At 42.1% G+C, this 21,640-nt stretch overlaps 1 protein-coding gene across 1 annotated transcript in view; it reads right to left on the bottom strand.

The window, feature by feature from the left end:
• Positions 1-20,426, bottom strand: part of PLCG1 (phospholipase C gamma 1) — a 102,290-nt gene extending 81,864 nt beyond the window's left edge. The window contains exon 1 of the mRNA XM_063145557.1: positions 19,795-20,426. Coding sequence (XP_063001627.1) covers positions 19,795-19,996 — 202 coding nt within the window. The 5' untranslated portion in view covers positions 19,997-20,426. The remainder of the gene's footprint in view (positions 1-19,794) is intronic.
• Between the last annotated feature and the right edge of the window lie 1,214 nt (positions 20,427-21,640).

Here is a 21,640-nt window from a genome sequence, read left to right as displayed (position 1 = left end):
TAGAGCTTCTTAGTTTAGAAAAAAAGATAAGACAGGGCAGGGGTAAGCAATGTGGTGCCCTCCAGATGTTTTAGACTACAACTCCCATAATCCTTGATCAATGGTTGTACTGGCTGGGGTTTATGAAAGTTGCATCCAAAACATCTGGAGGGCACCAAGTTGCCTACCCCTGCGTTTTACAAAATTATGCATGATGTGGAAAGAGATATGGTTTTTCTCTGTCTCTCACAATACCGAGCTCAAATTGATTGGCAGGATAAACAAAATAAAGAACTTCTTTATGAAATCAACAGCTACAAGATGTAATAATAGGCACTATCTTAGATGCTTTAAAAAGGGGAGAGGAGATAAGATAAATTCATGGAGGATTGGTCTACCAATAGCAACTCATCATGATGGCTATATGGTCCATTTATGTTCAGAGACAGTATGATTGCCTTAATGCTGTCCTTCTCAGAGGCATCTGGTTGATCATTTTGGGAAACAGGATGTTGAACTAGATGGACCCTTGGTCTGATGCAGCAGGGCTCTTATTTTGTTCTCATGGTTTCCACTTAGGTAATATATGAAATCAATACACAGGAAATGCTCAAAGAAAAGGGAAGCTATCTAATTTTAAAGCGAGAAGAAATGGAGATATAGGCTACAAAATCTGGTGCACAGTTGCATATGGTGAAGTCTTACAGAAATCATACAGGATTTCAGCCCATGCAACAGAGTGAAAGCTTATGACCGGCACAATCCTAAACAACTGGACCAAGAACAAAGTAATAAAGAGAAAGGTAGTGAGAAGGAGTTCTACAGCTCTGACCTTTTGTCTCTGCTTGGATTTCTGATGTTTCAGAATAAGGTTAAAATGTTTACATGATAATATTGCTGTTTATGCTGAACTTGAACTGCATGTCCTTTCTTTTAAAATGCAACAAAACAAAACAAACAGAGGTCTAAATCTAAGTTTAAAATTCTTCAACTATGCCTCTCTACTCCTTCCTGTAATACGTTCCAGCTCTCTGCTGGACTGTCTACCAAATGGGAGATGAAAGGTTCAAATTAAGTACACTCACAATGAAAGCTTTAGATCTGAAGCCATGCTCTGGCAAGAAAGAACAGGAGTAAATCCCAGAGCTTAACTGGCAGCAATCCAGCATGGCCAAGTCCATTTTTATTAATAAATGGTTAGATCTTTACTGTCCCAGAAATAAAAAATAAATAAAATTCAGAAACCACCAACACTTAAAATAGAAAGCATCAAGCTGTCAAATTATAATTAAGGTAGCATGTTCACAGCGCTTGGGCAGTTAGTGTGGTTTGTGTCCATTTTTACAGAAATGGGACGAAGGTGGAAATGTGCACAATATTTCAGTCAGCAACAAATAATGGAAAGTACGTCAAGCCTTCCCTAGGGATCCCTCTCCATACTGTGACTTCTTTAACCTTAGAATCACCTCCGTGGAATCAGACATGTCTGTCTGCCACCAGTCTTTGAAGCCACTGGTAAATCTACTTATAAACCTACCTGTTGAAGATCTTCCCCAGAGGCTTTGAGTTCTCCTCATTTTTTAAAAAACCGGGGGGGGGGGGGAGTTATACTAGAATTCAGCATAAACAGAAATAGGGGGCATATTACCGTGCATAGAGCAGCCTCCCCCAACTTGCGCCCCCCAGATGCTTTGGACTACAACTTCCATCATCCTTCCATCATGGTCAGTGAACAAGGATTATAAGAGTTGTAGTCCAAACATCTGGATGGCACCCAATTAGGGAAGGCTGACATGGAAGCTTTGGAACTCTCTCCTGGAGGGTGTTTCAAAGATGGGTTGGTAGTAAATGATGAATGCAGCATTGTATAAAAGCTAAAATCTTTGCTTCAACAAACATATACTCTCCTGCCTGGCTTCTCTCCTGCCCTGAATGCCTCCTGAGAGTGATTAGTCACTTCCTGATTGGGCAAGTATTCCCTCAATCAAGGTGTCACTGACTTTCTCTTCCATCTGATTTCCTGACTCTCTCACTTAGTTCTATCTATTGATACGGGAGGGGTGGCGGCGGCAGGGGGGGACAGATTTTGTTCCTCTTGCTTTTAGTCTTCTGACACCAGGCCACCACGACGTAGCTGCTGGTTTTGTACATCGTCGCTGCTGCTGAATAGATCGTAATATGTTTTAATTGTTTCATTGTGCATCCGGTTTTAATGCTGCTAGTTGCCTTCTTGAGCCTTTGGCTTAAAAGGCAAGATGCAAAAACTGAAGGAAGCAAAGAATGCCCTGTGCTCTGGGTGAGTGGGAAAGATCTACCAAGACCTGTCCTAGACACAACTAAAAAATTATCTTTTGTTTTCTGCTTACTCCACCCCCCTAAAAAAATAACACTTGGCAGGACACTGCAAGGGATCTAGAACCTCTCCAAGTTGCCAAGCACAGAACTAGCCATCAGCACGAAGGGACAGGGCTGGAACTGAGCACCAGAAAATGAGCCAACTGCTTGCAATGACATCCAGCCATCAGATCTTATGCACTTGTGTTTCAATTTTGGCTGCTGTGGATTTATCTTGCATCCCACCCCCACTGCTGTCACCCCAAGGGAAAGAATAATTTTCAGCCACAGATGCAACAATGTCGGGTGCATCTGTGTTTCCCAGAATCAAGTTCTACCACTGCCAAAAATCATGCCTGGAAAATGATTTCCGCAACCATGCATTTATTTATTTATTTATTTATTTATTTATTTATTTATTTATTTAAAAAAAACACGATTGAAAGTGGAAGCTGTGGGATTTAGGTACCATTATTACCAAACCCCACAAGTCTGTTGGCAGCAGTACGTACGCCCTGGAGGCTGGCACAAAGGCAGCCAAGTGGCTTACTTGGGATCAACAATCCAAAAGTAGTTTATCCAAAAAGTGGAGAAGGAACACCATGGGGAGTTGTTTCGTTTAAGTATTCACTCAATAGACAGGGAAACTGCACAAAATAAACAGCTAGGCACATTACTAGGCACAGGTTCTCTAAAGGAAAACAAACACACATATGCACGCACATGCAAGCAATGCAAAGATGTGTTTTGGCTTTCAGTCACCATCCGGCCCCTCTCCCAGCATGTAAACAGGAAAAATCCATCTCAGCAGCTGCCTTCAGCCCACATCTTCCCAATGGGATGCAGCCTACCTCTCTTCTGCTTCTCCACTATCCGTGTCGCTTTCCATATAAGGCACAAAATACCGGCCCAGTTCACACAATCGCATGGTGGTTAACAAGCCACAGTGGCTTGTTAACCATCCTTTGCGTGCTAGTCATGTGTGTGTGTGTGGGGGGAAATAGCATAATTACTCTTGGCAGTGTGGCTTGTTGTCATGCAATTCTGGCTAGGATGGCTTGTTGCCATGGCTAACAAACCACCCAGAAACCATGGCCTGTTATAGGGTTCTGGGTGGCCTGTTACCCACAGCAACAAGTGACCCTGGCCAGGTTTGCATGACAGGACAAGCTGCACTGCTGAGGGTAATTATGCTAATCCAAGGAGCATGCATGGCAGGAGAAATAAACCACCATGGCTTATTTCCCCAGCTGCGATTGTGCAAACCGAGTCACTATTTACGTATTGCATTTATGTAAAGAACATATGTGGTGGTTTCTCAGAGAGCGCAGATGACTTAATTGGCACCCCCTAATAAATCTGTGTGGAATGAAAGGGTTATTATTCCCATTCTGGTACAGATCTGAAACCCTGGCTACAGAAGAGGAAGAAAAAGCACTCAATACGCCACAGGAAAAGTGACCTGCAGCCCCTAAAGATGAATCCAAAAAGGGGGGTACAAATGGTGACTTGGGAAACCAACACTTTTTAGAGCTAGTCTGCCATTTCTGTTCTTCAGCTGTAATCATTGTTCAGATGGATTAACTGAAGGAAATACGTTCAATAGACTAGAAGAGCCAAGACAATCGATTCAATTACTGACATATCTTATAGCAAGTGTTGTCAGAGAGTAGAGCTATTCTTACCGGAACAGCATTATCAACATCCGAAATGGGGGGAGGATGCAGACGACACTTAATACTAACCAGTGTTCTGGACCCTGCGTTAGACTTAGCTTTTTAAAACTTTTCTCATTAACGATACGTAATATTTATTATTTTATTTATGTACACGTTTTATAAACCATCTAAAACAGATCCCCAAGCCTGAATAGTAAAGAAATAGATAAGAGCCCTTTAATGTAAGTTTCCCAGAGCAGATTTCATTTGAGTTGTAATTGATTACTGAACATCTGCTAATAGGATGTTTCAGCTGGTCCCACAAACAGGAAAGTTTCTGCTTTCTTAAGCACTTTCCATGCCATTTGGAAAACAGCAACTTGAGACCATTCTTCTGGCAGTCAGAATCCGCAGCTGCCTACAGCAGTGTTTTACGGATGAGATTATACAGTCACCAGGATTCATATCTGCCTTATTTTAACTTTTTGCAATAGCTTTCTTTTGTACAGGCTCAGCTGGAGGCTTGCAAAATGGGCTTGGCTTCACACTCTATATAAGCACTCCAAGATTTCTTTACAACACCTACTCAATATTCACTAGTAGCAAACAGTATTCTGGAGTGCAAGAGATTTTTGCTCTAGGTACAGGCAAGCCCAACATCTTTGGGTTCGCATTCACTTGGGCAACATGATAGACCAACCAAAGATTCACAGCCAGCAGCAATTCCCAAGATGGTGGTGGCTGGAGAAGATCAACTGAGAACACATACCCAATAATGACTAAAACTACTTGCATTAGAGCAAATCATCTTGTGTGACCTGGAATATAAGAAGCTGCCTTACACAGATCATGGATCCATAGAGCCCAATGTTGTCAACACTAACTGGCAGCAGCTCTCCATGGTTTCAGGCAGGAGTTTTTCCTGCCCTACATGGAGATGACAGGGATCAAACCTGGGACATTCTACATGCAAAGCAGGTGCTCTACCACTGAGCCATGGCCCCTCCCACGGGTCCCAATGTGTTTATGAATGCATGTACATCTTTAACAGGCCAATTATTTCTCCTCTGCAACTTACTATGGTGACCAGTTGTATTGGCAAGAAACGACACAACCCATTTTTTATACAGGCATTTTGTTTCCAAGTGTTCATCTTTCATGGACATGAAAGCAAGATTCGCAGACCTGCTCCTTGTCTTTTTTACCCTCCCAAACCACACATTTCTTATACTTTGGAAAGCTTAAGCAGGGGTTGTTTTTAAAAACACACACAAACACACTTTAGTAGGATCAAAAGAACAGAGCATGGAAAAATCCCTGATCGTATCAAAGAAATTGCCATGCAATTTCCATTCATGTTCTGATTCAAGGGAAGCTAACATGTCCTGGCAGCATAGATGTATGTTGAGGCAGGTGACTGGGTGGGTAGGAAAAGGTAAAGTTGGGACTGAGCCAAAGGCATGGCTATGTGCTATAATGGTTAGACTAATCCTGGTCTTGCTAGTCCTAATGAGAAAAATCTACTGTGTCTTACTCAATGCAGGTGAATAGAAACATGGGGAGGAGGATAAACTAATGACTGATGGATCTCATTCAGGGACTCTAATTCCAGGTGTGAAATTTCCAAGCCCCCTGAAACTATTGAACGAACACTTATGGTACAAAAATAATGCAATGCTTCAGTCCCCAAAAACTGGAGCAGGGGAGTACTGATCATGGCAGGAAGTTGCTACTTTGTAAAAGCTTATTTCAGTGCCACATGACAACCTGTCAAACTGATGGTTTCCCAGTCACTCTGAGAGATCAGTTCCACTAGTTTGGGGCCAATAGTTCAAAGTGTAAAAGAGCCAGATAAAGTTTTGGAAGTTATTGTCTTTGTGGGGTTGGTGTGTAACTTTGTTAGGATTCAGAATATAGATTTTCAGTCACACCAATGCAATTCTTACACAAATGATGACGTGTCACTCCCCCACCATGGGATGATTAATAAAGGTGGCCTTAAAAATGGGAAGATGAGAGGTATTCATTTTGATATTTTCTGCTCTTTTAAGAGTATTAATAACCATGTAGATGTCCGACAGACAGTGATCAGGGGAGGGGGTAGGAGGTTATTAAGAAATGTAAACAGTACACTGAAAAGCAAGAGAAGGAATTTTATGTAAAGATATAGAAGCTTTACTGAGTTCTTCTTTTAAATGGCATTTGTGGTGGCTGCAAATAGATGGGGATGGAATTTGTTAGAAAAACCAGTCAAAACTTTGTTTTAAAAAACCCTGAATAGCATCATCATCAGTTGAACACATCCTGATATCCTTCAAGTTGAACTCAAGGTTACGGAACCAATGTTTCCAGAAATGACTAAAACCATTAAGACAAAAGTGGGTAGCCTATTCAACAGAGGGGGAAGACCAGTCCATCGCATTTAATGGGCTCCATCTGACAAGTGTTTTATTGCTCACTCATTACTAGGCACTCACAGATTTTTCACAAGTCGTTCACATGACATCATCTGCCTCCTGCGCGCCTTCTGCCCCTTCTGGCCTTCCTTGCTCCACAAGAAAAACCACAGAAAGTCCAAAATATTTTTAAAACCGGAAGTTGCTGCTCTCTCCTGCTGTGTGCAGGAGAAGCAGTGTGATTAGAATGCCCAACTGAATGGGCCTCATGCTCATTGTTTACTTCCTTTTTTGAAACACGAAGTAACTAAGCAACAAAACCAGGAGCGGAGAAGCGACGGTAGGGAGCGTGTTTTTCCACGTCTGATGGAACTCAAACATGTCATTTTAATGTCATGCAACTCACATAATTTGCAGATCATTTTCACAGCTAAGGCAGATGTCAAACAACATATGGCGGATATACAACACTGAGACCACAATCCTATAGGATGGATACTCATTAGACTGAGGATTCTGTTGGGGTTATATCTAATGTTAGACTACTTAGACTAGAGAGACTTAGAGTACACCCACTAAAATGAATGGATACAACCCTTTCACTACAATACTTGTATTCTAAAATACATTACCCTGAAATAAAAAGGACCAAAAGATTTGGTCTAGAAATTTACTGTCCTTGGTTGATGTCGCATTTCTCTCTACCACTGCATGCTGTGGATAATACAAATAAACTATAAAGGTTCTTAGAATTCTAAAGAGTTCACAAGTGGTACTGCCTGGACCAAATGCAACCTGTGGACTGCATGTTGCTCATTTCCTGCATTAGGCCATTAAAAATGATAAGTGACCTGGAATGGATAACAGAGTTACTTATATATGGGAGGAAAAGCAAATGGAGTTAATGCACAAAGTCTGGAAGGAAGAGTGGTTGCCAAATGATTGGAATGAGTCCTTAATCTCATCTATTTTTAAAAGGGAGATAGTCTAGAGAGCAGTAATTACAACATACAAGTCTGTCACAGATCTCAGTGCAAAAGGATTAGTCTAAATGCAGAAAGATCAACTGAAATTATTAACCTGGATTCCAGAAATCAATCACTACCTGGATATCATGCACTAGAGGGGTCAAATTGGGAACCCTGTAAGTGAGATTTGCAAATGATACCAAATTTACCAGAATGGTAAAATCCAAAGAAGACTGTGAAGAACTCCAGAAAGATCTCTCCAAACTGAGTGATTGGGCAATAAAATAGCAGGTGAGAGTTAATGTAATTAAGTGCAAAGCAATACAGATTGGTGCAAAAATAAATAAATAAATACATAAATAACATCAACAATCCTGACCTTCGATACATTGATGGGGCCAGAATTGAATGTGACTACCCAAGAAAGTGATCTTGGAGTTGAGGTGTACAGCTCACAGAAAATGCCGATTCAACTTGTAGCAGCAAATAAAAATGCCCAAGACAATGTTGGGAATGTGTCTATTTATTTAGTATACTTTGGGATTGGCCATCCACATAATGTGTGCCTGAGGAGACATTATTTATTATTTATTTTTTATTTATTTATTAAACTTATACACTGCTCCCATAGCCAGGGCTCTCTGGGCGGTTTACAGAAATTCTAAAATTGAGGTAAAAACAAGTATACAAAATTTAAAACTCTAAAACACAGAACATACACACATAAAGCATTAAAAAACCCGATTTAAAACTAAACATGTGGGTAATTAGGATGTGCCGCCATATGCCTGGGCAAAGAGGAAAGTCTTAACCTGGCGCCGGAAGGATAGCAGCGTTGGCGCCAGGCGAGCATTATCAGGGAGATCATTCCAGAGTCTGGGGGCCACCACCGAAAAGGCCCTATCTCTTGTTGCCACACTCCGAGCCTCTCTCGGAGTAGGCACCCGGAGGAGGACCTTAGATGTTGAACGTAGTGACCGGGTATATTCACGTCGGGAGAGGCGTTCCGTCAGGTATTGTGGTCCCAAGCCGTGTAAGGCTTTATAGGTCAAAACCAGCACCTTGAATTGGGCTCGGAAACATACAGGCAGCCAGTGCAAGTGGACCAGAGCAGGACATTCAGAAAACAATAAAAAGAATGAAATAGATAAATCTACAAAGAGAGAGAGAGAAGCTGGAAAAACTATAATCACATAAAACCAGAGATTAATAATAAAATCAGAGTACCATTAATTATTAAAATTTTGACAGAAGAATGTTTCCTTCACCAGCTACCCCACTCTACATTAAGTAGTGGTAAACAACACATTTATTTGTATTTGTTAGTTTATATCTTACCTACACCACAGTGGCTCTCTGGTTAACCTAAATGTTTTGAACCAACTCAACAAGTTGTGACTAGTAATGATACCAGATTAAAGATGGTGGGATTTCTTTCATAGGGGTGGAAGTTCTCCAGTAAATGTCATATTAATACTCAGGGATGATGATTCACTGAAATTTCATCCCACTGAAAACTGAAGGCACCATTTTCTGTTGCTCCACAGAACAAGACTTTAACTAATGGGTGGAAATCATGAGGAAGCGAATTTTAGCTAAACATTAAGACATTTTGCTTCCTGAGGCAAAGGACAAAATAGAGCCCGTATCCCAAATACTGAAGCCAACTGGACTGGCTTACTTCAACACAGTATCTTACTTCAACACTGGTTACAGGACAGCACTTTCCACTCCGCCTGAGGGGAGCAGGCTAGTTTAAGAGTGCAGGGCAGGATACCTGGAACACACAGCTCTGTCCTCCCACAGAAGGAAACAGCCAGGAGGCTGCCACTTCTGCCCCCTCCACACCACCCAGTATCTGCTGCCTGAGGCAAATCTTTCACTGTAATGGTAGGGCTGGCCCTGAAAGCTTTCTATTGGTAAGAGCTGCTTACAGTCTCCCTAGGGAGGTGGTGGGCTCTCCTTCACTGGAGGTATTTAAGCAGAGAGGTTGGACAGCCATCTGTCAAGGATGTTTTAGTTTCATCCTGCACTGCAGATCCTGCATGGAACAAGGGGTTGAACTAGATGACCTCGAAGATCTCTCCCAGCTCTATGAATCTATGAGGATCCAAAGGGCTCTGCATGTACATGCGCCCAAGCAGTTCAACACACATTAGAGCTTGCACAGTTTCCTGTTCTGGTTACAGATTCTTGTGCTCAGTCAGAGCAACTCCAGAAATTCTATATTTCTGGTATGCCTTGTTGTGTAGCAGGGGACACCCGCCCCCCCTCCCATGGACAGAGAGTGTGTGTGTCCCTGCGTCTACATTCTGTAAACAGAAACTCACTATACTGTCCTTGGAATCATAGCTTAGGATGATCACATCACAATATGCAACCAATAAGATTTCTCTAGAAGAAACGTACAAGGAGATTGTGACATGTAGATTCTGCAGTTCTAGATCGATCAAACTCAAAACTCCCAAGTCCTGGTATTTCCATAAGCATTCTGCACAATTTAAACTGACGCAGTATGTAACTGCCTCAAAATGCCCACTTCCCATTCTTTTAAAATCAAGTCTCTAACCCTTAGGATTGGAACGGGGGCAGGGTGTGTGTGATTAAAAATGGTTGCTGGAGTTGTCTACTGACAGCTCAAAACTGAGGAGAAAATATGCTATTGCAAAGCAACAGAGATCTCCTGACAAGAGCAGATATTTTACTGCACCAAGCAAATGCAAGTTCTGTATCCAAAAATTATGTTATTAAATCATATTATGAAATTTTTATGTCAGTAACTTTTTCTAAGTTTGTCTACTTTGAGCAATGGTCATCCCTTTAAAAAAATCAAAAACTGAGGAAGTGAACAGTACAAGTAACTCAAATTTCTCACAGAATAAATTATGCCAATCAATATAATATTGAAAATCACTTAATTTTTTGCGTACATATTTTCTATTTGCATGCATTATTGATTATTTAGTTGTTTGGGGGAAACCTGGACTTTTATATATATTTTTAAAAGGCAGACTTTGCAAAAAGTAAAGTGACGGGAGGTTGTGAGTCAGACCAAGTAATCACACAGGATACAGAATTCCCACATCATGAATGGTATTTATTTAGAACATGCAGCCCCTGCTGCCCCAAACACATCATGATTTTTTTAAAAAAAGTTTTACTTAAAAACAAAATGGCACTCCGCAGCTGCTACAGAGTGCTAAAAGGAACAAATTTACCCTGCTATCAAGCTAAATGTAACCATTTTAGTCCTCTGTTGCTGCTATCGAACACTAAAAGGGACAAATTTAGCTTGATTGTAAGCTAAATTGAGCCTTTCTAGCACTACTGAGAGCTATGCAGCTGAATTTCAACAGCAAACTGCCAATTTTGTAAGGTCATTTTTAGTTTTTCTCCCCTTTCAGGGCAGTCCAAAAATGCACCCTGGACTCCCCCCAGTTGCCCACCCCTCTTTTAGAACATACATAAATTCAGGAAAAATACAACTCCACCTGTCTGATGGTAAACACTATATATGCTACAGAAACTTTGGCCATTTAAATGCATCAGCAAAGTGGGTATAGCTGACTTATGGGACATTTCAAACCACCATGGAAGCATTTTACTGACATGAATTGTTCAGTAAAGTAACAGAGGGAGAATAGTCAGATTCAGACAATCCTCCAAACCAACTTTCCCCAACCTAGACTTCTAGCTCCCAGCATTCCTGACCACTGGCCATGATGGCTAGGGTTGATGAAAGTTCTGGAGGCACCAAACCATGATTTGGAGTCTCAGAAGCAAAGCAGATGTGAGCGTCAAGGTCACGTGCTCCCTCCTCCTTTTCCCAACATTTGAACCTGGTTTGAGAACAAAAAGGAAAACTAGGTTTCCATACAAATTAGAAGCAGAATCTCCTAATCTCCTCCCCTCATGCGCAGTGGAAGGGGAGGAGGGCGTGTTGTTCATTCCCAATCCAGCATATCAATTCAGCCAACCTGTTTTCTATCCAACAGGCTGCAAAAAAGATAAGTGCTTTAGACCAGGCAGAGATAGCCAATTTGGTGCTCTCCAGATGTTTTGGATTACAATTCCCAACAGCCTCAGTCAGCATGGCCAATGGCAAGGGATTGTGGGAATTACACTCCAAAACATCAGGAGGGCACCAGGTTGCCCACTCCTCCTTTAGACAAATAATTCAAAGCTGAAAAATCTCTTGCCAAATGACTGAAGGTGGGAGCCCAGAGAGCTTCGGCTATTGGGCAGTATAAAAATGTAATAAATAAATAAATAAATAAATATTCATCACATGTCAGGACTGAAACCCTCCATTGCCCTCTAGTGAAATGAAGTCAGCCAACTACAGCTGAACATGAGTGCCAGCCCTAGATTAACCTTTAAGCAATATCAGCATGTGCTTAAGGCACCAAGGGAAGGGGGCACCACAGAGTACCATAGCTGTAGCCATCTAATTTTAAGGAATTCCAGATTCCTAGAAAGGGCCTAGCGGCATATTCTAAGAGCAGCATTTTTTATTATTATTTGTGCTTTATTTTATTACACCCAATCAACCAGCTTTAGGCTCTAATTATTTATTTATTAATTGCATTTACATACCGCCCCATAGCCAAAGCTCTCTGGGTGGTTTACAAAAGTGAAAAACAGTAAACATTAAAAACAAATATACAAAGTTTAAAAACAAAAAAAAGCATAAAATCAACAGTAACCTTATAAAAACAGCTCTTCTGGGGTACATTAAAAACAAACAAGCTCAGCTCATGTTGTTAAGTGCTGTTAAATGCCTGGGGAAAGAGAAAGGTCTTAACCTGGCACCGAAAAGATAATGTTGGCGCCAGACGAGCCTCGTCGGGGAGCTCATTCCATAATTGGGGGGCCACCACTGAAAAGGCCCTCTCCCTTGTTGCCATCCTCCGAGCTTCCCTTGGAGTAGGCACTCGGAGGAGGACCTTAGATGTAGAGCACAGTGAGAGGGTAGGTTCATGTCAGGAGAGGTGTTCCATCAGGTATTGTGGTCCCAAGCTGTGTAAGGCTTTATAGGTCAAAACCAGAACCTTGAATGTGTCCCACGATGTCATCTGACATCTGAGATAACTTTCTGACAATCTTTGTCTCAACATATACCTAGAGTTCAGTATGTTTGACTGTCTTACCAATGTTTTCTGCAATGTTTTTAATAATATATTTAGTAACACAACATGAATGCTCAGCAGGCCTCTTCCTTCAACTATAATGGGAGTGAGGCAAAGCCTGATGGGGCACAAAGACAGATGTGGCTGCACTGCTCCCAACGCATGACCTGCAAGCCTGCTGTATCCCAAAAAGGCAGTGGAGACAAAAGTCATTGTTCACAGTAGGAGCTAAAAGAATTTTATATCATCGTGTCCCAGCTCTTGTTTTGCAACTTGCTTTTCATATTACATAAATATTTTGCACACAGAAAACAATGGAAATCCTCTGGGTGAGCCATTGCTTATAAGGAACAATTCCGAGTTTCTCTCCTTGCAGTTTGGCTTGGTTCCTTTGCTCAAGTCATGGGAAGAGGCCTGCTCTGCAATCTGGTTTGTCTTGTTTTCTTATTTGCGGCACACGTGGTGGTGATGGTGGAGAATTTATATATGCGCATTGAGAAAATTAGAATGTGACCTTCTAGAGTGCTTCAAACCCTATAATTTTACAATTAGACAAGAACATTTTACAATTAGTCAAGACAAGAAATGGATGGCTACAGTGAGCTCCAAATTGATTTCATGGATCTGGTACAGCAGTTGGTAGCATGTACATGGATTTGTCTCTTTGTCAAAATCAGCTATTAAAAGGCACCATTCCCAAACAGGGATCAGAGTGTTTAGGAAGCATGAAACACTTTTCTTTACAATCCACACATTGTAAAAATAGGGATGATGCCAAATCTCTCAGACTTTGAGGCTTATATTGAAACCAGCCATCTCAAAGAATTCCCATTAAAAATATGAAATCAAGCCGGTATAGCTTCAGGATTCTTCAAATCCTGAAGCTAGATGGAAAAGGGGAGGGGGAGATTGTGCCCTGGACCCCAAGGCTTAACTTTCATCCCTTAGACATGAGCCTGATTCGCACATAACAGCAACCCAAAGTATAGGTTGAGTATTGGTTGTTATTGAGTTGAGGGTTGTTATTGAATCATGGGTTGTCATTATATGCGAATGCTGCACTATGGTTTAACTCTGGGTTATTAACCACAAACAACCCATGAAGAGAACCTATGTTTTGTTGTTGGGTTGTGAACTCTGGGTTGTTTGTGTTTAATAGACCGTAGTTAACCCACAGTACCGGGTTAACATGGCTACCAGGAGGAGGGCCTTCTCTGCTGTGGCACCCCGTCTGTGGAATGAGCTCCCTAAGGAGGTTCGTTTGGCACCTACATTATATTCTTTTCGACAGCAGGTGAAGACTTTTTTATTCTCCCAGTATTTTAACAATCGATGAATTAACTTTAACTTTGCTGTTTTAAATTTTTATTTTAAAATTGTATTTTTGCATTGGTGCTGTTTTTATCTTGGTTGTGCTTTTATACTGTATTTTATATGATGGTTTTATACTGTTGTTTTATACTTTGAATTGTCTTAATTTTGTAAACCGCCCAGAGAGCTTCAGCTATTGGGCGGTATAGAAATGAAATAAATAAATAAATAATAAACATGTAATGACAACTCATGATTCAACAACAGTCCATACTCTGGTTTGTTGTTACATGCGAACCCAGTCATGATTTGGTACACTGAGCCTTATGGCTTGAAAAGAGGACTGGTTAGGCATATTTAAAAACACATTGCTCCTTAATATCTATGATGACATAAAGCCCGGCTTTGCATTCAGCTGCAGGTTTCTTGGCACCACCTGGAAAAGGATTTGGCAGCCTCCATCCAATGGTCAGATGTGACCCACATTCCCAACTAGCCCACAGGGCTTCTCCTCTTTGACCTGCCCCCTCATCCTCCCCTTCCACGCTGGCTGAAGAGGGAAGGGGGCTTCCATTCCACCCCAGCTAGCACAGAAAAGCATGAAACTTTCAGATGGAGAACCAATCTGAATCATTACCCTGGTGTGGGGAGTAGGGGAGCTTTAACCCTTTCCCCCCTGGTGTGGTTCTGATCCTGAAAAGGACCCCTGCACTTGCAATTTGCAATGGAGCGAATGAGAGGGGTGTGTGTTACCCAATGCAAACTGCAATGATGCGTGTGTGGAGGGTGTATATAACACACACACATGGTCTTCAGGTCAATGCATACACTAACAGCATTTTGAAAAATACTTTATTTTGAATCAATACTTTATTCTTACATATTGTTAGTACAGCAAGATACAGAACAACTGAAGACAGTGAATCGAGCCATTTCTCCCAAGAAATACTTTTCACAAGTCCAAGTCTCCTGGTACAAAATACACATGTATTAAACAGCATCCGTTTACTCCAGCTTCCCCTGACATGCAATTGCACCGCTCTACTTTACTGCTTCTGTAATGTTTTAACGCATTTATTTTTATATTGTTTTTATATTGGCTTTTATACATTTTTATATAACCAACTTAGAGAGTTTATGATATCAAGCAGTATATAAGTAGTTTACTTATTTAAAATATTTCTTGGCCAACTTTTACGGCAGGAGCCCTCCCTAGGTGGTGTACAATAATATAACACACAATAAAAACTGATACAGTCTTCAAAAACAATAAAAACAACAATGAAAATAGTAACAACAGCAAACATATCAGGGGAAGGCTAAAGTAAAGCACTTTAAAAGCAGTATGTTTTCAGGGCCTTCTCAAAAATCCTGCAGCCCAATACATTCCACCACTTGAGGTAAAGGACATGGTGGTGCCCTTTCCCTTTACAAAGACTGGCTAGTCTGGCAGTTGAACCTTCCTATAACGCTGGCAATGAGACAGTGGCCTTAGCTAGACCTAAGGATTATCCCAGGCAAATGGAGGGGTCGTCCCTGCCTGCTCCTGGGATCCCCTGGGTGTCATTTGGATGCACAGGGATGATCCCAGGACAATCCCGGGATATAGGCCTGGTCTAGCCATGGCCAGTGTCTTCCACTGCACCTGAAGGCAGCAGCAGGCTAGCTTAGAAGGCAGAGAAGGCCACAAGGCACACATAGCTCTATTCTCCAACACTTTGCTCCTCCTTCCCAATATCTGCCACCTGAAGCGACCACCTCACTTTGCCTAATGGTAGGGCCGGCCCACATAAGCCTCACCTGAAATGTCAGGATATGGGGGCTTACTTGCCTAATGTGAATGTTTCACACAGATATTCAAAATCCAGTCCAGAAACATCCCTAACCTATCCAAACCTGCAGGGTCGCACAACAATTAGGCTTTTAAAAAGCCTCCATTGACCTAAATGCAGCATTGGGAGGATGATTTTTTGAGGGAGGTCACAGCACAGTGAGTAGTCTTAGCCCTTCCTCCACCCAGCAGCAGCAGCACCCCCCATGAAAATGCACCCCCCCAAATGGGAATAAGGCTTTTAAAAAACTAATTGTAGGGTGAGACAGAGGGGCCTGATTGGGATGCAACAAGCTCTATATCAGGCCCCACTCCTGCTCTAAGCCCCCCTTCCAGATGTGCCTCACTAGATAATTCTTCCCGGTTTGCTTCTCTTGAAATTCTTTTCAAGAGAAGCAATTAATCAGACACACCACTTAAAAGTGCCCTGCGATACATAACTAAACCCACCCAGGTAAATGGATAACATTTGTACTTCTCTGCAAGGCTGCCATACAATGCTTCTTAGCCCTTATTCAAACAATGTGGCCACAAAGCATAGATAGCACAGGCCAAGAGCATTCTTTATTTTGGAAGTAGCGATGCTGTTTAAACGATATATAAACAGTTCATTTCAATCCATTCCCTTGGACTCCTTATGGACTTCTGAGGGACTAATTTATGACTTGCCCACTCAAAGTATCTCAAGGTGAGCACCCATCAATGACAATCTTAACTACACATATTTTTAAACAGCATTTTCTCACAAAGCATGGAAAATTAGGTAACAGCATATGGCTAGCTTAAAGCTATGAGTAGGAGAAAAAAGACCCCATCAATCACAGCACACACTGTTGCAAAGAAGGAAAATTACCTTCCCCGTCCTCAGCTGAATACTGATGCCCACAAAGAACTCTACAACAGCAATAAAGTAGTGATGCAAAAGATGCATCCAGAAACTAAACTCTCTTTCTCCGGGAAACTTGGTTTAAACTGCTCTATTGTCACCAAAATTAATGTGCATGAAGCTTTGATAAGAGATATTAAATTAGTATGTTTAAAGGCCCATCTTGAGGGTTTACAAGAGGATTACAGCTAATCAATCCACCATCCAGCTGTGAAAACATCTCCTTGCAAGGCTGATAAATTGGTTACTAATAGTTTTATCTAAGAGATTAGCTTTTCTTTTTTCACTCTGCAGATTCCAGAGAGGTGACCCTGCTAGTCTGCTGCAACAAAAGCAAGAACCTGAAAGACCAACAGATCTATAGCACAGACCACTTCCTCAGATGCGTGAAGTCATGCCAATTGGCAGAGACAGTGTGCCTGTCCGTGTATCAGACACACAGACAGGTACAAAAAAAAATGGGGCCAGAAACAATGAGATATAAAATCATATACTTTTGGCCTTTCCACAGAAATATCACAGACCTACTGTGTTCTTACATTTTATATCCTTTTAATCCCACTGTTTATATTTCTCTACATATGCACACACAGTACAAGATGCCATGGATTTAAAAAGTGGTCTCAAGCCCACATAAACGTATGCCACAATATATATACTGGTCTTAACGTTGCCACAAGACCATTCACTTTGCAGATGGATATCCAGCTCAAGAAAAATAAAAGCAATAGGGGTGTTACTATCTTAATTGCTCATTTCCTAGTCTTTATTGGGCATGAGATTCCAGTACAGTAGCCGTTAGGTGAGTGATTCCACTGCAAGGATGAAAGAGATAAAGAACTAGACTGAAGAGTTCCCCATGTCATGTTTGCCCTTACATTCCAGTGCAAATAAAGCAGACACTATTTGTCAAAATGTGAGGTTCAGAGAACAGTAAAGCTTTTTTATATTTCATGGAATACTACACTTTTTATTCACATAATAATGAATAAAAGTCAGTTAGTGCAGCCCTACAAGCTGAGGTGGATAGTGTATCTGATGGAGCAAGGTTGGGCAATCTTCTGGGGCAGTGGGCAAATTTGGCAGTTTGAGAAACTATCCTGGGCACCACCACAAAATGGCTGCCATCAGATAAGTGGCTAGTCACAAAGGGCAAGTAACCTGCCCAAAAGATTGAGTGCAAGGCAGAGGTGGGGTCTGAACTCATTAAACAACTCCTTTGAACTGGCATCTTTCGGCATCAACCAAAACCTATTTTACAGCAATCCATGTTGCTGGTAAGAAAATGCATTTATGTTTTGTTTTTTGTTCTTTTTAAGTGGGAGGGATAGATGCCCTTGTGCACCAAGAAACACGTCCGGGAGTGCATTGATGCCCATGGACACTGTGTTGCCTACCCCTCTGATGGAGGAATTCAGCTTTGAAAATAAGTCCAAAAGTATTTTGTACTGGTCAATCTGCTCATAAATTCTTTATTCATTTATGGTATATCCATAGAAAAAGAAAAACTTTTGCATTTTACAAAAAACTCCATGTCTGGTCACCTGGAAGGGAATTTCACCCACCACAGATGATCAGTTAACTGCTTTCTTGCCTACAAAAATTATGATTTTTCTTGCAGTTGAACCCTTAAGAGAAAGTTTTTAAAAAACTACTTTAAAAGCTGCATTTTACCATTTACATTCAAAAGGGCTGCAATTTTTTTTAAAAAAAAATAATTAAAAATGTATAGGATTATTTTCAAATTTGAGAATGTGGATGCCAAAAATCAGTTCTCTTGATAGAAAATAGTTGCAGATTAAATCATGACAAAAACAGGAAATCTCCTTTCCTCTTTCAGCTTTGATGTCTCAACAGAACAAAACGGAGAAGTGGAATATATGGAGCAGTTAGGTGGTCAACATTCATCATTGGGGAAAATGTTTATAACGCACAGAAAAAATATAAAATGAATCAAGAGTTATTTCTGAATTGGCAAGCGGCCAAACCCCAAATCTATTCAGGATTTGTACCATAGTTTGAGTCAAAGGTATATTACAATTGGAGTGTGTTTACCTTATATGCATGCCAAATTCTTGTATTAATAGGGCAATACAGAACTCATCATAAGGCAGAGCAGTAAGGTAGAGTTCTGTGCACCTTGAAAACCTAAAATACCCTTTTCACCAGCAATGATAGGATCAATTACATAAAGTCACCGTACCCAGTTACGAACAGGGCCTTGTCAATTCATTAATGCTGAGCTCCCCACAACACAGTCCTTTTTAACATCGCAAGAAGAGTCCTGCTGGTTCAGACTGAAGGTCTTTATCTAGCCCCACTTCCCATTTCCTTCAGTAATTCAGAAGATGCTTCTCAGAAGCCTACAAGCCTTCATCACTGTGGTCCCCAACAAGTGGTATTCAGGGCTATAATGAAGGTTCATTTAGCCATTACGAAGCACCACCATGGACAGCCCTATCCACCACAAATTTGTCCAATTCCCCTATCAAAAATCCAGAGAAGCCCATGAACATTAAACATATCTAGTAGCAGCAATTACATGTTGGGTGAAGAAAAGCATTTTCACAGGCTAGGCTGGGAGATAGTGACCAGCTCCAGAAGGAATTTGGATACAACCTTAAGGACACAATCCTATGCATGTTTAGGCAGACAAAAAGTCCTACAACTCCCAGCATGCCCCAGCCAGCTGGCTGGGGCATGCTGGGAGTTGTAGGAATTGTCTGTCTAAACTTGCATAGGATTGTGCCCTAAATCAAATATTCTACAGTGGGGATAGTTTATTCTCCTAACTCAACATGCCAATGACTCTACAGAAAGCAGACATTTAATAGCCAAAGGCAATTCACCTATGGTAAATGTTTCCTCTAGCAAGCAGGCTGGGATTCTCTTTCTCACACACACTTTCTTTTTCTCTCTCTTTTAAAGATCATTGATATACCTCAAAATGGTTAGCATAAGCAAGCAAGCTAGTAAAACATTTGTGAACCTATTTGCCAAAGCATCTTCATTTTAAAAAATTGTGTATGGTGATTATATTTCTTCATTATTCAGGACCTTTCCCTATGTTAGAGAGCTCATTCCAAAAAAAGGAGCTTAATTCACAGCGCAATCCTACACATGTTTACTTGGAAGTAAATCCGACTGCATCAAAAGCGTTTGGCGCTTCACCCTCAATCCCAAGGAGATAGTTTTATAAAGCCTCGAGAGATATGAATATGCTTTATTGCCTTTCCCTTCAGATGTTGCTTTAGGGTTTATTTATCTGCTTAAAAATAGTAATAACAAGCCAGACAACTTACTCGCGCCTTCGATTTTGTCCGATCCCCTGCTCCAAATGATCTGCCTGGTTTCCAGCTTGACTTGGAACGTTTTCCTTTCCGGCCTCTGGGACTTCTTGGAGTAAAATAAAGTCATCACCGTGCCCACCTCCAGGCTCCGGTAGAGGTGAACGACTTCGGCTTCACTTTGGATGCAGGGTCCATTGGTAAAAAGAGACGCCATGGTGGCTTCTCAACGCCTCCCCTCCCCTCTAGCAAACTCTGGGCCGAAAGGGAGGGGGGAGAGGGGGGGAAACTTTACAAACAAAAGAAGAGGATTTCAGCTTCTTTTACACCAAAACTGGAGGAAAAGGACAAAAGAAGAAAGGAGGGTGGGGGAGGGAAACCTGGGAGATTTTTTTTTTTAACTCCGCATCAACATTTTCCTAAGATTACTTCTTTTCTTGGTTCACGACTCAGAGCCAACGATTTTCAATCTTAGATCTGTCCCTCCCGAGAAAAGGAAAAAAAGTCACCATAAACCAGCGTTTATATTTAAGCGGAGGGGGAGAGAATTAGCCCCGGCTGATGGTTGGTGACTCCTTCGAAACCATCAACTTTTCAGTCCCCCAACAAATAAAAAAAATGCAGCTGAAAATCGCCTCTCTCCGGTGCGCGACCATGCACCATTTTCTTTCTTTTTTTTCCACGCCCCCGTGCCCCCCCCCCCCCCCAGCACGCCTCTACCTCCACCCCACCTTCGCGAGCCTAAAGCGAAACCAACCAGCAAGCCGAGAGGAAGGGAAGAGCTGGAGCGGGAAGAAGAGGTGGGGGGAGAGAAGGGGAAAAGAAATCATTCCAAGTCGATCTTCCCTGCTGGCTCTGGGTGCTGAAAGGTTTGGCTATGATACGATCGGCGGCGGAGAGGAGGGCTCTTGCAACCCCCGCCGTCTGCCTCCCCCCTCCACACACACACACTCCTCCTGCTGCTGCACCGGTTCCTGCCTACAAGCGCCCACCCCCACCCCGCTCACTTTCTCCTCCTCCTTTTCCTCCAGCCCCCTTTTTGCGCCGTCTCTTCTCTGTAGGCAGATCTCTCGGAATCGATCGGAGACAGGCTGATAAAGATCTCTCGAGAGCTCAGCAACTAATGACTGGAAGAGCGGAGTGGGGGGGGGGGGAGACCACGACAACACCAAATGTCTCTCCCGTAATCTGAGCCGATTTCACATTCTTAAAGGCTCTTTTGTGTCAGCCTTGCAGCAACGCGGAGACAAGGTCAGGCTGGAAAAGGGGAAGAAACGAAGCAGGATTTCAAAACAACCGCCCCCCCCCCCGGCCTCCCCTGTTCTTTCCACGTTGCAGCATGGTCGGGAGTGGGGTGGATCGGTCCTTATTCCTCTCCAGAGGAGCAAGGAACGAGGCATCAGTTAGGGCCCAACGAGGGCCGACATAGACATTTTTATTATTTATTATTCTACATTATTATAGCCACATGGGGCCCGATCCGGATCTTAGCGTGGGGGGGGAGCTTTAAACTGCCCACGCGGCTATGGGCTCGATCCGGATTGGGGGGGGGGGGTAGCACGCCTGCCATTTCTATTGCAAAACATCGATCCATTTGCCTTCTCTTTTTTTTGGCAGAAAAGGCAAAAAGGTTCGCTTGATTTTCGTTTCTTTCTGGCCTCCTCTTGAAGATGCCTCCTGCGGGGGTGGGGAGGGGGAGGCAGACTTCAGAAAGCTACTTGGTTCGGGTTTTGTTTGTTTAGCAAAAAAAGAAAGAGGCAGAAAGATAGGAAAACACATTAGCACTCCTCCTCCTCCTCCTCTTCTAGCCTTGAGTTAAAACAATGGAAGCGAGGGGTGTAGGAGGAGGGAAGGGTGGTTT

This window comes from Elgaria multicarinata, chromosome 1 (genome assembly GCF_023053635.1).
Source record: "Elgaria multicarinata webbii isolate HBS135686 ecotype San Diego chromosome 1, rElgMul1.1.pri, whole genome shotgun sequence".
Taxonomy (NCBI): domain Eukaryota; kingdom Metazoa; phylum Chordata; class Lepidosauria; order Squamata; family Anguidae; genus Elgaria; species Elgaria multicarinata.
Note: the sequence above shows the minus strand (reverse complement) of the source record. Positions and strands in the feature narration are given on the sequence as shown.